General features: G+C 46.7%; 1 protein-coding gene across 2 annotated transcripts in view; it reads left to right on the top strand.

Annotated features, from left to right (window-relative positions):
* The first annotated feature begins 4,926 nt into the window (after positions 1-4,926).
* Positions 4,927-17,272, top strand: part of LOC308591275 (discoidin, CUB and LCCL domain-containing protein 1-like) — a 49,512-nt gene continuing 37,166 nt past the window's right edge. For both annotated transcript variants that reach the window (XM_081201952.1, XM_081201951.1), the window contains exons 1-2: positions 4,927-5,070; positions 14,846-15,067. In XM_081201952.1, the coding sequence (XP_081058078.1) occupies positions 4,998-5,070; positions 14,846-15,067 (295 nt within the window). In that variant the 5' untranslated portion in view covers positions 4,927-4,997. The remainder of the gene's footprint in view (positions 5,071-14,845; positions 15,068-17,272) is intronic.

Here is a 17,272-nt window from a genome sequence, read left to right as displayed (position 1 = left end):
TTTTTTATTTTGTTTTGACTATGGCATACCAACACAGCTACCTACCTGTAACTAGAAATTTAGGAAGTAGACCTTGCAGAGGGTTAAGGGTTGCAGCCGCTTTTCAGCAATGGGAAGGATGATTATTTTCATTTTTTTTATTATACTTGTATACTGCCCTTCATGGGGACACGGGTGGCGCTGTGGGTAAAACCTCAGCGCCTAGGACTTGCCAATCACATGGTTGGCGGTTCGAATCCCCGCGGCGGGGTGCGCTCCCGTCGTTCGGTCCCAGCGCCTGCCAACCTAGCAGTTCGAAAGCACCCCCGGGCGCAAGGAGATAAATAGGGACCGCTTACCAGCGGGAAGGTAAACGGCGTTCCGTGTGCTGCGCTGGCTCGCCAGATGCAGCTTGTCACGCTGGCCACGTGACCCGGAAGTGTCTGCAGACAGCGCTGGCTCCCGGCCTATAGAGTGAGAGGAGCGCACAACCCTAGAGTCTGGCAAGACTGGCCCGTACAGGCAGGGCTACCTTTACCTTTACTGCCCTTCATCTGAAGATCACAGGGTGATTCACAGCATAAAAATGCAAAACAATACAAAATACATAAATAAGAACAAGAACAAACCAATAAACCCCTCTTCCAGGAAGACATTTAAAAAGGCATAGAATGGTACCCAACATTAGTCAAGAGTTGGCCCATTGAAATGGATGGTCATGACTAATTTGGGTTCATTAATTTCAGTGGGGTCTACTCTTGAGTAGAAGTGAGTTGCAAAAAAGCAACTGGTTAATAGAACTCCAGGCAAATCAAAAGATGCAAAAGAGTGAGTGAAGTCAAGGTAACTAAATAAATACTCGTATTTCTGTAACGTAGGTTTGAGAAAATTATAAAACCTTTACAAAGGATAAGTTACAGATAGGTAGCCGTGTTGGTCTGCCATAGTCAAAATAAAAAAAAATCCTTCCAGTAGCACCTTGAAGACCAACTAAGTTAGTTCTTGGTATGAGCTTTCGTGTGCATGCACACTTCTTCAGATACTTCTTATCTGAAGAAGTGTGCATGCACACGAAAGCTCATACCAAGAACTAACTTAGTTGGTCTTTAAGGTGCTACTGGAAGGAATTTTTTTATTTTTACAAAGGATAAGTCTAGGAATATACGAGGGGCTTTTTTGGGGGGGGGGTCTAGATGATACCCATGGGTCCCTTTGAAACCTGTGATCCTGCATATGTTGGGTAGGATTTATAAGAGGAAACCAGCCAAACCAGTTCCTTTGCTCAGGACAGCAATACCTCAAGGACCACCTTTTCCCAAACAAACCCTGTGATAATCATCTGAGGCCCTTCATGTCCTTCCTCCATGAGACATCCAGAAGGTGGCAACGTGAGAATGGACCTTTTCTGCAGTGGCTCCCCATTTGTGGAGTGCTCTCCGCAGCGCCTTCATTACATGTCTTTAGGTGCCAGGCGAAAACGTTTATAATCAGGTCTTTGGCTAATTAGCATTCTATGGCCTTTTAAATGTGTTTGGGGGGTGGTGTTGTTTTTGTTTTATGTGTTTTATGTTCTTGTTTTGCATTTTTCTGTTGTGAGCTGACCTATGATCTTCAGGCTGTATACAAATATGGTAAATAAACAAATAAGCACATGAACCACTGGAGTCTCTGGCTCAGAGACTGGGATTGTGCACAACAATGCAATAATAACGGAACAATTGTATGAGACTTCGTGACTCTGAGGTGCAGACATGGATGTGATACTATATACAGCGTCTGCATTTCAGTGTTGTGAAGGCACAGCAGATTGTTAATTATTGTATCTTCCATAAGCCATAGATGTATTCTTTATAAAGTCTGTAAATCTTTTCATTTAATTACATACAACCCAGTATATCTCAAAGCACCATTCAGTTAAATACGATAGTTTCAGACAATGCAGTGTTCCAAAGCAACTTCCTCCCCTTTGAGATCTTTAGGGCCAGTTCTAATATTTAGACCAGGGGTGGGGAAACTGTGGCCCTCCTAATGTTGGACTCCTCGTTCCATCAGCCCCAGCCAGTATAGCTAATGGGAAGGGATGGTGGGAGTCATAGTCCAACAACATCTGGAGAGACCACAGGTTTCTCATGTCTGCCTTAGACATGAACTCAAAACTTCTGTTTTACCAAGCCTTGGGTTTCTTTTAGCTTCTATTTGTTATGCTGGGCTGTTTAAGCAGTTTTTTGGGTTTTTTTGTTTTATCCTGCCTTTGATAATTTGTTTTATGATTACTGCTATTATTCATGTTTTTTAAAAGTGGGGCAAAAATAATAATTCACATAGCCTCTTTTCTTTTGAATCAAAGGGAACAGGTGCCTTTAAGATGTTGCTCAGGATAGCAAAGACATCAGAACAATCCTGTATCAATCTTGCTTTTTACCCATAACCAAATGTAAAGGAGAGATTAATGGCTTAATCAACATGCAATTTGACAGCTTTTGTTTTGCTTTGTGGGACCCACCTCTTTTGCTGAATCTATACTGTTCTGTTCTAGCCGGAAGAGCTTAACTTGTAGAGTTATAACTGTTCATTTGTTTTCATAACTATATATTACATGGTAACCTGCCCTGGGTGTTTATGGTAAAGGGCAGGTAAGAAATCGTATTTTTAAAAACGCCCATTCGCAAGGCTAAACTGGTGGTTGTGAAACTCTTCTCCCCACTGACCACTCAAAAGTTGCTGAGGGTCTTGGCAGACCACACAATGATTTTTCTGCCTGTTGCAGCAATTGCAGTGCACTGTGGTAGTTGCTGTCTGATTTTCAATTGCATTTTTGCAGACGCACCGTAAACCAGCTTAATGAAGCTTGTCCACAGACCATAGTTTGGGAATTAACACCAGGGGAGGCTAGTCCATTAGTGTGAATGCGCCATGACCCACTGACCTCAGTCTGCCCTTAGCCAGCCCACACCTGTCTCCCTTCCTACTTGTAGCAAGTCCAGGGGTTTGTATTAGCTGTCAGCTTCCTCCCTCTCAGTCTCAGTGTTGCCCTTGTAGATTTCAGCAAGGAGGGAGGAGAACAGAACCAGAATTAGTTGGCTCTGCCTGCCATTGGTTCTGGGTCTGGTTAGTGGTGGCACCACCTATTGTTGGTCTCCACACCTTCCACCCTACCATTCCCATGAGTACTAGCCACTACTGGCTAATGGTGAGAGCTCAATTTGGCCCTCCCTCTCAGACACTGAAAGTGCATGTGAGGGATCACACTGTGTAGCCCCAACACATCAGCTATACCTCCCCTGGTTGTATGTTTGGGGATCATATGAAGGGGGATCTACACGGGGGGGGGGGGCGGGATCCTGGGCCACTCACGATCCCACCTCACATAAAGGAGCTCTGCACACCTACTCCTCAATATGCAATTAAATGCTGCTCAAGTAAATGTTCAATATGCAAGCTAGCCTTTGCCCTGTAACCCATTATTTCTTCAAGGTGGCCCACAAATTGTTGCTACTCAGCACAGGCAAAGCAAGTGATTTCGTTCTAAGGGACTTTTAGCAGGACAAATGTCATGACCACTTGATGGCGCCAAATGCCACCTGGCGTGTTGGGACGGACGTCTGTTTACTGAAAAAGAGTGAATGCCAAGTTTTGAAAGTAGGCACTGCCAAGTATTAGACATTAAATAAAAGCAATTTCAGGAAGCAGCTCCCAGTTTTACAGTGAGAGACGGAGAAGTCCAGATATTTTATTTTCCATTCTGTTTGCAACCCTTTCTGTTGCTTTGGTTCCAGGAGAGGCAGAAGGATGCTAAAATCAGAGAATGGCTGTACATACGCTAACCCAGTTATAGCATTGAAATGCAGTTTTTCTTAATCCAAAATAGTTTGTGCTTGTCCTCAACATGCTAGCTCCAAGATAGCTCAATTGGTGGAGCACGTGATTCTTAGTCTCAGGATCAAGAGTTCAAGCCCATGTTGGGCAAAAAGATTCCTGCACTGCAGTGGTTGGACTAGATCAATCTGCAACGAGCTTTTATTTTCAGAGTGAAACCAGTTTCTCAAGAAGCCCTATTCAGGGGCAGAAAAATATGCACCAGCTGATATGCACCTGTCCTGCCCCCCCTTCATTATTTTTCTCTAGCCCAGCACGGCATCTGGAGGTTTCTGCACTGGCTACCCCTGTTTTAAGGAACCGGCCATCCCCATACACTCAAAAGTGGGACTCAAAAATTACCTAAGTACAGTGGTACCTCAGGTTAAGTACTTAATTCATTCCGGAGGTCCGTTCTTAACCTGAAACTGTTCTTAACCTGAAGCACCACTTTAGCTAATGGGGCCTCCTGCTGCTGCTGCACCGCAGGAGCACGGTTTCTGTTCTCATCCTGAAGCAAAGTTCTTAACCCAAGGTAATATTTCTGTGTTAGTGGAGTCTGTAACCTGAAGCGTATGTAACCTGAAACGCATGTAACCTGAGGTACCACTGTATGCTAGCGGCACCAGTGGTAGCACCACAGGCAATAGTACTGGTACCTGGCAGGTAAGCAAAGTATAGGTAAAAAAATAACACCGGTACCTGGCAGTACTGGTAACACTGGCAGTAATACTGGTGCTACCACTCGTAGTGTGGAAGCAAATAGATTCTGAATACCTATAGAAGGGGAGGTGCTGAGACTTTTGGACGCAGACACAACAGATGTGCAACGCGCCCAGCCTCCCTCTTTTTGCACTCCCCCCCCCCCCGTGCTATGTATGTCAGTGAGAGGAGGGGCGGTAATCTCCCTCCCCAGCCGCCCACACGCTATTTCCCTGCCTGCTGGTGGGCACAGCTTGCCGGGGGGTGGGCTGGGCTGGGGGAGTCCCTGCCCGGTGATTGGCTCTTCCTCGGGGCCAGTAGCCCTGGCCTCGGCACCGGCAGCTAATCGGGAGGCGGGGACTGTGGGGCTCGGGAATGCCGCGGCGCTGGTGGAGGCGCCGGGTGTGGAGCGGGCGGCGGGCTGAGCTCGCGCGCATCGTGGGCAACGCTCCGTTTCGACGATGCGCCCAGCGCTGCGCGCGCTCGGGCTCCTCCAGCTGCTCCAGCACCTGGATCTCGCCAGCGGCCAGACGGGTAAGTGGCCGAGGCGGCAGAGGGACTGGGAGCCGGGCTGGGGAACTCCTGCCGGTGGGACGCCGTCCGAGCAGGACTTGGCAGAAGGGGCAAGGAGTTGGGAGAGGCGGCGGTGGGAAGCCAAGCCAACATTGTAAATGCTAAGTGAAGCGATGCCTGTTGCCGACACAAGAAAGGGCGATCCATAAGACCGATAAGCGCACAGTCTTGAAATCGGGGGGCACTTCCAGGCTGCTTTGCTGCTTTCGGGCGGGCTGCAATCTTACATGGCAAATTCCGGTTGCACAATTGCATCCTGATGGGCAAACCTTGCGCAACAATCCCGCTTCTCGGAAACATCCGATTTTGTTTTATTTTTATGCCTGAGCGGGGATAAGGAAAGTGGCTGCTGGGGAGCCTGGGACGCACTTGCGGTGATGCAACGTCGTCTAACCTCCCTGTAGTTCAGTGGCGTAGCGTGGGGGGTGCAGGGGGGGCCGGCCGCACCGGGCGCAACATCTGGGGGTTAGGGTTAGGGGGCGCAAATCCACGGGTTAGGGGGCGCAAATTACTTGCCTTGCCCTGGGTGCTGACAACCCACGCTACGCCACTGCTGTAGTTGATGGATGCTCATTTCGCAGAATCATAGAACTGTGTAGAGTTGGAAGGGATCCCGAGGGTCATCTAGTCCAACCCCCTGCAATGCAGAAATGTCGACTGAAGCATCCATGACAGGTGGTCAACCATTCTCTGCTTGAAAACCTCCAAGGGAGGAGGGATTTCAATACATAACCAACATCGTCCAATCTCCCTGCAATGGAATCAGGGCTGTCTGGAAGCAACCTGAGATGGAGATCCCTTGGCCAGGATGACAGCTCTCATCATCCCTGATCACTGGCTACTCTGTCTGGGGCTGAACATCAAGGGCCACAGTTTGTCCCTATCCTCCTCCTCCCCACTGCCGAGTTCTCCAAGGGCAACGCTGAAACTAAGGTGGAAGAAGTTGAGAGCCAGTGCCTCCGCCCCGCTAGGACTGGGTGCAAGGGAATAGGTAGGGGCAGACTGAGGCTGGTGGAGCACTGCCCCCCCCCCTTTGTCCAAATGAGTCTCCGTGGGCTAATTGTTAGAATAAACTTCCTCATGGTAGGGCTTAGTGCTTTGCAAAATGGTGGACACTCCTTCACTGGAGGGGCTTTTTAAGCAGAATTTGGATGGATGTTATTCAAGGGTGCCCTTGTTGTATCCTGCATTGCAGTTCTTGCCCAGAGCAAGGAACTGAACCAGACGAACTCAGAAACCTCTCCCAACTCTAGCGGTACTTGTCAGCTGAGTTTCATCCAGAGCAGACCCACTGAAATGAACGAACAGGACTAAGTTAGGTCCATTCGTTTCAACAGATCCCCTCTGAGTAACACTGAGTTGTGTACTGCCCTATGTTTGTTTGGCAGACATGGTTCGGTGGCAGTACATTTCACCCATGGGTGGGGTGAGCCAGAAATGGTAGACCAATCATTTTTGCAGGTGGGAATCCTAATGACAATGTCACAAGTGTGTAAGCCACTCTCTAGGTTCCGTTGGTCAAAGTGTGCATTTAAAGATACTCTTTTCTATTCTTCCATAGATAAAGGAATAAGAATGGGATAGGATTTAGCGTGGCATCTTCACCCCTTGTGTCCCTTTTTAATGATTGCCAGAGCGCCTTCCTGGAAGTTGCGTTGGCAAGCTTTGCCAGGGAAACACAGGGCAAAGCAACTTCGCCCCGCATGTCCCTTTCACAAAGATAGGTTGGCTGGCGATGGGTGGGTGTGGGATGGCGGACAGAGTTGGATTGGGGGGGGCATCACATATGTGACATCATGCACATGTAGCATTCGCCCCCCCCCCCAATGCTGGGTGCAACTCAGCGCTGCTGGAGCCTGCCCATCCTATTGGGGAAATGTGCAACGCAGGTCTGGAGCCATGATTATGGGGCGATAATTTCCCAGGCCGGCCTTTGCCAACCTGGGGACCTCCAGATGCTTTGGACTACAACTCCCATCAGCCCTAGCCAGCACTCACTCCCATCAGCTGATGGCGGTTGTAGTCCAAAACATCTGCGGAGACTCGCCTTGGCGAACTTGCTGGCCTAGGTTCTCATTCCAGATGGCAGCACTAAGAGGATCTGTGGAGCTTAGGGTTAAACAGCTGGGCAAATCTTAGAGGCTTCTGCCTGCAGTTCCTGTTTTCTTATTCCTGTTCCCTTCAGAGCTTGTAAGCTCGTTTGCAGAGCTGCACAGCTCAGTGAATGATACTCAGCTGCAATCCCACACAACAAACTAGGGGTGAGGAACCTATGGCCCCATAGGCGCCGACTCCATGGGGCCTGAGGGGGCCCGAGCCCCCTCAAAAATTCATTTGGGGGGGCTCTGCCCCCCCAATAATTTAAGAAAATTATTAGTTATAGAGTGGTATGAATCATGATAGTGTTCTCGGGCGCCCCTCCAGCAGAGCGCCGCCGCCGTGGACCCCGCCTCCTCCCCACCTGCTCCCTCGCCAGCCAGCCAGCCAGCCAGCCGCGCGCCCTAGCCGGAGAGCCCCGGCCGTCCCCGTCGCGCAATCGGCTGGATCTCCCTTCAGCAGGCCGTGCTCACAACTCGGCCCAGGGACCCCCCAGCAGCGGATCTCCGGCCCAGCTGAAGAATCCGGCAACAAGCCCCCTCCTCCCCAATCGCTCCGCCGAAATACGCTCCAAAACCCCCCAGATAGGCCGCCGGCCGCCAAGTCTCGTGGCGCCCTGAGTGAGGGTCTCTCCCCAACACCGCCACCTCGAACTGCGTTCTCCCGGCTACCCGAGCGAACCAGCGGCAGGACCCCGGTATGGGCCCCCCCAATATTTTTTATAAGTCGGCGCCCCTGTATGGCCCTCAAATCCTGCTGGACTATGGCTGCATGCACGCCATTCATTTACAGCACATTCCCTCTCCCAAGAAGCCTGGGAGCTGTAGTTTAGCATTCAGGTAAAGCTAAAGGGACCCCTGACCATTAGGTCCAGTCGTGGCCAACTCTGGGGTTGCAGCGCTCATCTCGCTTTATTGGCCAAGGGAGCCGGCGTGCTGCTTCCAGGTCATGTGGCTAGCATGACTAAGCCGCTTCTGGCGAACCAGAGCTGCACACGGAAACACCATTTACCTTCCCGCCAGAGCCGTACCTATTTATCTGCTTGCACTTTAACATACTTTCAAACTGCTAGGTTGGCAGGAGCAGGGACCAAGCAATGGGAGCTCACCCCGTCGTGGGGATTCGAACCGCCGAACTTCTGATTTGCAAGTCCTAGGCTCTGTGGTTTAACCTACAGCGCCACCCGCGTCACTATAGTTTAGCCTTCAGAGAGCTACAATTCCCAACAGCCTTAATAAAGCTACATTTCCCAGGATCCTTTTTTTCAGGGTGGTGGGGTGAAGTGTGCTTCATGTGTATCATGTTGTATAGACAACCTATGTCTCCCATCATCCCTGATAACTGTTTGTAGCTGATGGAAAATGCAACAAGTTACGCGGAGCCATGGATTCTCCTGCCCCTGCTATGCACACTTACCTGGCAAGCAGCGCAGATTGCCACTTACCTGAAAAGTGTTGACTCTTGGGCAGCAGAATGGGATAGATGGGGAAGCCTGGCCCCTTCTCTAGCTGGTCTTTTGGACCCATTCCAGGCCACCCACCCTGTTCACACTCGTCTTGAGTGTTTTCATCTGGCAGGAGCATGTCTTAGAACTCTGATAATGTCTCTTGGTTGCCTGGAGGGAGGAGAGAGAGAGAGAGAGAGAGAGAGAGAGAGAGAGAGAAGGGGGTGAGCATGTGTCGTAGAAACCAGCTTATTTTTATTTATTTTTATAAAATATTTATTGCAAATTTTAAACAAAGAAAGATATAACAAACAGAAGAAAGCAAAGAAAAACAGAAAAATGAACATAGAATAGAAACAATACAGCAAAAACAATTGTCCATAGATCATACTTCCATAACCTTTAGACTTCCTCACATCTCCCTTTCCTGCGTTCTCAATAATAAAGTTATAAGCAGCAATTTATTACCTTATTTCAATTCTTATTTTGTAATTCTCAAATATTATGTCTCAGACTTTAAATATTTTTATCGGGTACTTAACTGCTTAGTTTAAACATAATATTACTTCAAATTTCATCTTTTTCTTAAACATCACTTATTCTCATAATCTTTCAACCAAATTGCTGATGCCATGTTATTTTCTAACGTGCATTTTCTTAACATTCATACAACTTATAATGTTTTTGTAAATAGTCCTTGAACTTTTTCCAGTCCTCTTCCACTGTCTCTTCTCCCAGGTCTCGAATTCTGCCAGTCATTTCTGCCAACTCCATATAGTCTATCAGTTGCGTCTGCCATTCTTCCAGCGTGGGCAAATCTTGGGTCTTCCAGTGTTTTGCGATAAGTATTCTTGCTGCTGTTGTTGCGTACATAAAAAAAGTTCGATCCTTCTTTAGCACCCTCTGGCCAACAATGCCCAAAAGGAAGGCCTCTGGTTTCTTAGGGAAGGTATATTTAAATACCTTTTTTAACTCATTGTAAATCATTTCCCAGAAGACCTTAACCCTCGGGCAAGTCCACCAAAGGTGAAAGAATGTTCCTTCAGTCTCCTTACATTTCCAACATTTGTTATCATGCAGATGGTATATTTTTGCAAGCTTGACTGGAGTCATGTACCACCTATATATCATTTTCATAATATTTTCTTTCAAACATGCCGTGAACTTCACACCGGTGGTCCATAACCTTTCCCAGTCAGCAAACATAATGTTGTACCCAATGTCCTGTGCCCATTTTATCATGGCTGATTTAACTGTTTCATCTTGAGTATTCCATTTTAACAGCAAGTTGTACATTTTTGAAAGTACCTTAGTCTTAGGTTCTAACAATTCTGTTTCTAGTTTCGATTTTTCCACCTGGAAACCTGTTTTTTTATCCAAATTAAAAACCTCCCTAATCTGAGCATAATGTAGCCAATCTCGCACTTTATCCTTTAGTTTCTCAAAACTCTGTAATCTCCAAGTATCTCCATCTTTTTCTAGTATTTCCCAATATTTCGTCCCGTAGAAACCAGCTTACCATACAAAGATAAAATTCGCATCCATTGCTGTCATAGATTGGTTGGGTGCAGAGGAACAATGTTTATTTATTTATTTAGGTGTATACACCACTATTTGACTGTAAAAGAAACCTCAAAGTGGTTTACAAAGAGGTGTGTGCTGGTGGGCGAATAAAATCATAGGTGGAAGAAAAAACAGTTCAAAACAACGAGTTGAATAATTCTGAAAGACTTTAAAGCAGCAATAAACTTTGAACGAAGCAATCTCCGCAAGAATGGTTTGCAGTTCCTGTTGAAAGTTTTCAGGCTGAATTTCAGCTGTCTGGAAATCTTCTGTTCAATAAAGTCTGACATGTTTGTGCTTCACAAGTTGAAGCTTTGCAGTCTACAGTCAGAAGTAAGCACCACTGAGTTTAAGGGAAGCAGAGGAAACGGCATAGGACTACAGCCAGCTGATCCTAATAAATTAGGTATTGTGCTATGTGCTGCTACTGTACCTCTCTCTCTCTCTCTCTCTCTCTCTCTCTCTCTCTCTCTCTCTCTCTCCCTTGCATTTTTGTACCCTTCCATAAAGAAGTCGGTCCCTTAGTATTCTAGAGTTGATGCCCATTCAAATAGGACTGCTTTAAATTGATGCTTGTGCTCATCCAATGGCTTTACAAAGAACTTACAACTTTAATAGATGAGGAGGAGGATTTCAACATCACCAGCAACCATAAGAAGACAATACCTACTCCTGATAGGTATAGATGTCTAGTCCACACACACACACACACACACACACACACACACACACACACACACACACCATTAAGCCAGTATAGAGATGATCTTCAAGTGGTGCTTCACATCACTTCTGGGAACCACAGCAAACAAATTGCAAAATAACCCTTCTATATACTCATCTCAAAAAAATGAAACAAGCACAGCGGCCTTGATGAAATTTTATTCCTCTGTGTCTCTCTCTGTGTGTAAAATATTAGTTCTGAGGTTTTAGGTCTTAATCCAAAAGTAAGGACTCCCCACCCCCATCCCCCCGGTAGCATCTGTTGTATTTTGTCTTCTCCACATCCTGTTGAAAAATATACCGCCTGGAATTTGCTGACCAACATGGTAATGTCTTCCTGCTGAATGAGCTCCAGAAAAATGCAATGACTTGTGCACTGGGAACCTTCAGTATCTGAGTTGTGTCTAATTTCTTTATAAGTGGTTTTTGTTTGGTTTTTTGCTTACGTTTTTTGCCAGTGAAATTTCCTGGGAATTGTGACTCCCTCTTCTAACTTGGAATTTCCCGCTGCTTCTCTCCAACATAGTTATGAAAAATGGGGGTTTTTTGCTTTTGGGGGGGGTGTGCTGTTAATGCCAGGTCAGGGATGTAGCAGCCATCCATCCATAAGAGCAGATCCAGAAAACGAAAGGATGGGCTGTATCACTACTGCTGTTATCATCTAGCAAGCTTGTACTCAGCATTGCTCAGAAATTCTACGACACTAAAAAAACACCACTCTGGTTTTGAAATCAGTGGTTAAAATCAGAGTAGTCTTGAAAGGTTCAGTCCTTCATCTTGATTCACAGTGGTGTGCAAATGTATCCAAACATAGAGAGAAACCTGCTCCTTGATATCAGAAAGCATCATTTGTCTTAAGAAGTGTCCAAATCCATAGTCTCTGAAAAATTGGCTTGTTTCGCCTTCGGAGCAATGATTTTAAGGAGTAAAGTTTGGGGGATAATAAGTTAAATTCTTCATGGGAGCAAACTCTTATCTGACAGAATGTCTGGTTTTAATAACTGTTTTAACTTTGGAATGTATTTTATTCTGTTTTATTTAGTTTATCTTTTATAATGGCTTTGTTGCATAGCAACAAACAACTTTCCAAAATACGTACTGCGGTATATTTCATTTATGAATGGCTTCCCACGAGGCACTCCAAAGCGATTTGCACTACAGTAAAAATGTATATAGAAAAACCTGCATGTGTGAAAACAGTTTAAACATTTGCTTATATATAAAAACCAATTAAAACCAATTGTAAACAGTTTAACCACAACAACATATATATAACATAAATTCAGATCCACAGATACAGTACCAACTTTCTCTGACTTTGGGCCACTGCAAAAAAAACACACAAAAAAACATCAGGGGCAAAGGCTGAGTAAAAGGTGCCAAGGCAGTGAGCCACAAGCAGGCACCTATGTTTTTAGGCATGCATACTCCACTGCCACTACAAAACTCTGCCCCCATAACCTGATGATTGTTCAATCATGGGAGAAACCCTCCATCCCACTGCAGGGCTTCCTTTCTGCAGAATTGCTTACAGCTTTCTATAAGGTTTTGAACAAAAGAGAAAGGTGGGAGGAATCCACTGTTCACACCTGGCTGATGCCCATTGGTACTGATAAGGAGGAAACAGTATGTGGAGCCAGAGCCTCAAGCATCCATGGCAGGAGATGGCCATCCCACCTCTGCTTAAAAGCCTCCAAGGAAACAGAGTCTGCAACCTCCCAGGTCGTCTGGAAGCTACTCTCAGCAGCCTCAAACAGCATAGCCAGTGGTCAGGGATGATTATAGTCCAACATCTGGGGACAGCTGAAGAACATTGGGAGATGGTTAACGGGACTGTGGGTTGGGCTGGCATGGACCTACTGGGTGACAACCTGCTGGCTCCCTCCCCAAGCTCAGACCCCTCATCTCTCCATGCCCCCCCCCCCCCCGCAAACAGTTCTCAGAGCATAACCAAATGAGCCACCTCTTGTTTCTATATTGCTTTGTATTTTAAAAACAATTTATTCCATTGTGCTCATTGTCAAGCACTTGTTATCTGGTCTAGTTTTCCTGCTGGTGTTCTTCCACTGTTTTTCTCCCCCATTCCTGCTGAACGCAGGCAGAGTCAATACTTTATTGGACCTTTCATCTTCATGCATTTGCCACCCGCAATGTTGTACAGCTAAGAAGGAAGCCGATAACCAGCAAAGCCAGAAACTTGTGGAATTGTAGGAAATCTTTGTCCAAGCAGATTACCCTCTCCCTCTCCCAGGCCCTTGATTAAACTCTAACCCGACTCATAATCTCATTCATCTGCATCTTCAATCAGGATAGTGGGCCATAGTCTAAAACCAATTCCCATAAATACCTTACTCCCCGACCAAAGACAATTATGTTGATACACACACACACACACACACACACACACACACACTGCCTTTTGCTAAAAAAAATAAATAAGTAGATGGACCGATGATCAGATAGTAGACAGAACTGAGAGCACACTGAATGCTCTTACCTGTGTAATCCAAGATTTTATATCTCTAACCTTGATAAAGCACCACAGCTCTGCATTAAAACAGTGTCAGTATTGCATGCTAAAAGATTGTCTGTAAGAAAGTTGCAACCGATGGAATGACAAAGGTGTACTTTAACAGGTCATGCCCTGTGTTTTAATCATCGAATCATCTGATGCAGCCTTCCCCAGCCTGGTGCATTCCAGATATTATTCAACTCCACCTCCCATCAGCCCCAGCCAGGGTGGCCAATTGTCAGGGATGATGGGAGTTGTAGTCCATGGACATAGGAAGGCTACCTTCTACTGAGTCAGAGCACTAATCTATCTAGCTCAGCTTTGTCTATATTAAGTGACAGTTGCTCTCCAGGTTTTCAGGCCATGGGGAATTTTCCACCTCTATCTGGAGATGCTGGAGGGTTGAACATGCAGAACAGACACGCTGTCACTGAGCTCCCACCCTTCCCCTTCTGAATGGCCACAGGTCAGTGGCAGAGCATCTGGAGGGCCTTAGCTTCCCCACCCCCCCCAAATTATAGAACCCCTGTCAAAAAGGTAGGAGAGAAACACAATATGCCGTTTCCCCTTAACCATCCTGTTTGGGAGAAGGATTATGTGGCTTTCAAAGCTGCAACCAGGTACACACTTCATTTGGGAATAAGCCCCGATGTACGAATACACAGGATCTTATCTAGATCTCTGATCAAGTTGAGCAAGACCTGGACCAACCATGTGATGGTGGGGGAGTAGAGTGGGCTTTGATCTATTCCTAGCCAGTCACATTTTTAAATAAAATGATGGGGTTTATGTTCTAAGAGGCGAAAAGGAATTGGAGGAGAAAATTAAGCAAACTGAGGACTTATCCAGTTTGTGTTGACGCTTTACCTTGGGAAAATTTGCAGTTTAGTGCTGAATGGTCACTGCAGTAGATAGTTATGGGAGAGCAGAAAGATGAAGGTAGTTGATCCCAGCTAAGCCTTACTGAGTGGTAGAACATCCGCTTTGCTTGCAGAAGGTCCCAGGTTCAAGACTGGGAAAATGAGATTGGAGGTGGTAGGAGCATCGTGTGCTCCATTGGTCCATTTAGCTCAGTACTGTCTACACTGACTGGCAGCAGCTCTCCAAAATTTTAGGCAGCATTCTCTCCCAGGCCTAATGAGAGATTCTGGGGTTCAAACCTGGGGTTTTCTGCATGCAGAACAGATGCTATCCGCCACCAAGCTATGGCCCTTTCTCTTAATTTCCCCCATCATGACTAGTAGTCTACTAGTCATGCAGCCTGCAAAGGATCAGGTAACAAGTGAGGGAGAAGCTGCTGGTTAGAGTGGGCAATTCTTGAGTAGCCGGCCAGATCATTTGACATGATGCAAAGCAGCTTCCTGATGTAAGATCGGTCTTATCTCCTCGCCTTCCAGGGGATGGTTGCGGTCACTCGACGCTGACGCCTTACAGCGGGACTCTGACTTCCAAGAACTACCCTGGCACTTATCCCAACTTCACGTCTTGCGAGTGGAAGATCCACGGAGCTGCAGGGAGCTCCCTAAGCCTGATCTTTGGAGACATGGACATTGAAGCCTCAGAGCAATGCAAATCCGGCTTCCTATTGCTTTCTTCCCCATCGGATGGAGCTCGCTTCGGTAAGGACAACTGTTTGACTTCTCGGTCGTAAGGATCTCAGGAGTCATGGACAGCTTGGGGTCATGGGAGTGGTGCACACTCTGCAGTGGGGTCAGGAAGGAGAAACGCACATGTCCTTTTCAAATGGAGGTAAGAGGGAAAGACGGTGGCTCCGTGGGAGAGCATCTGCTCTGCCTGCAAAGGAGCTTCAGGTTCAGTTCCTGGCAACTCCAGGTAGGACTAGGAATGTCCCTTCCATGAAAACCTAGAACAGGGGTCAGCAAACTTTTCCAGCAGGGGCCGGTCCACTGTCCCTCAGACCTTGTGGGGGGGGCCAGGCTATTTTTTGGGGGGGAGGGAATGAATGAATTCCTATGCCCCACAAATAACCCAGAGATGCATTTTAAATAAAAGCACACATTCTACTCATGTAAAAACACCAGGCAGGCCCCACAAATAACCCAGAGATGCATTTTAAATAAAAGGGCACATTCTACTCATGTAAAAACACGCTGATTCCCGGACCGTCCACGAGCCAGATTTAGAAGGCGATTGGGCTGGATCCGGCCCCGGGGCCTTAGTTTGCCTACCCATGCCTTAGAAAGCCACTACCAATCAGTGCAGACCAATGGTCTTCAACCAGTCCAGACCTGAGACTCCCACATTCACGTATCCCCTTTCAATTTATGCTTAATAGCACTAGCAAGGCACATTATTAGTCTCAAAATAGCAATTCACAGGGCTATGTACAGTGTGCTGCCTTAGCATTGCCACTGAATGAAAAGCAGCAAGGAACTTCCCCTCTGACCTAACCCTGTGTCCAGTGCCAGATTTACATATAAGCTAAACAAGCTATAGCTTAGGGCCTCGCTCTCTTGGGGGCTCCCCAAAAAAATTAAAGGGGAAAAAACTGGATGTACATTTCCAAAATATAAGATAAAAACCAAATAAAATAAAACCTACATACAGCAACAGTGTTTTGTGTTGCGTAGGCTCCTATGAGGTAAGTAATGGGCCCCACCTGCTAGCCAGCTCCCTAAAATATCACTCGTTTGCTCATTTCTGTATATAGGGTACCTACATTCTGCATGTGCAAATGGCTTTAGATACCTATGAGGTCCATAAATTACCATATAGCATATATTCAACACAAAAAACAGCAACTAGTTGTTGTTGACAAAGGACAGCTGGACATATAAAGGGCTCCATTACCTTCAGTAACTTAGGGCCTCATCAAACCTAAATCTGGTCCTGCCTGTGTCTGGTTGCAGGGAGAGGGGTGAGTGTGATGTGGCATGCCTGGTCCATCTAAGTCTCACCTGCTACAGCCAAGCTCCTGCCATCACTTTCTGGGCCCCTGGCTATTGCTATGATGGCAACTGCTGGGCATCCGATCTACCCACCACAGTGGACCCTTATTCAGTCTTGTCCCCAGCATACTTCTATTCTGGGAGAAATCTAAAAGCCACAGAAACGGACTAAAACATGAGCAGAGAGTGTCCCTGCTCCATAGATACATATAGACTGGCATGGCTATAGGGGAGAATACAGCTAGCCAGAAATAAGTTTCTTTTTGAAAAAGGCTCTTGCCCTTCTCCTGCCATTTTGTTACGACAATTTAAAATTCAATCTTAAATACAGGTAAAGCGCATTATTGTCCCAGGAATAGAGTGGCTCTCCCCCACTCCCTTATCTGCTTGGAAAAGCGAGAGGAGCTCAGTGAAACGAACCGGTCTTTTCCATCTCTTATTTCTATGGCCATTCAGACAGAAGAAGGGGAAACGTTGAATGATCTCCTGGCTGACCCTCTCATGTGTCGCTCTGGCAGAGCACAAAGGGGCCTTCTCTTTGCAATATACACTTGGAGCTCCTGGGCCCTTGTCCCTTTTTGCTTCCTTGGCTGACAGTTCTTTTCCTGCTGCATCCTATAATTAACTTTGCTTCCTCTTGGCATGGGGACTCGCCCACCCTTTCCTTCACCCCTTGCCTCTCCGACTCCCATCACCTCCGATTCCTGGCAGAGGCTGATTTCACTTGATTCTTTGGGAGAGACGGTTCCTGGAAGACATTTCCAAAGGTCATCCTTCCTGGCTAGCTTTGTTTGCCTCCTTCCTTCTTTCAGTTTCCCTCTCTACAGGCTGCTTCAAGGCCCATCCAATCTCCCTTTAAATCCATAAAATCTCCCTAGAAAATCCTGAAAACATTTCAAGCACTGCTCCGGGGGG

The sequence above is a fragment of the Podarcis bocagei genome (genome assembly GCF_964188305.1).
Source record: "Podarcis bocagei genome assembly, chromosome: 7".
Classification (NCBI taxonomy): Eukaryota; Metazoa; Chordata; class Lepidosauria; order Squamata; family Lacertidae; genus Podarcis; species Podarcis bocagei.
This window is presented reverse-complemented; position numbering and strand designations above follow the sequence as displayed.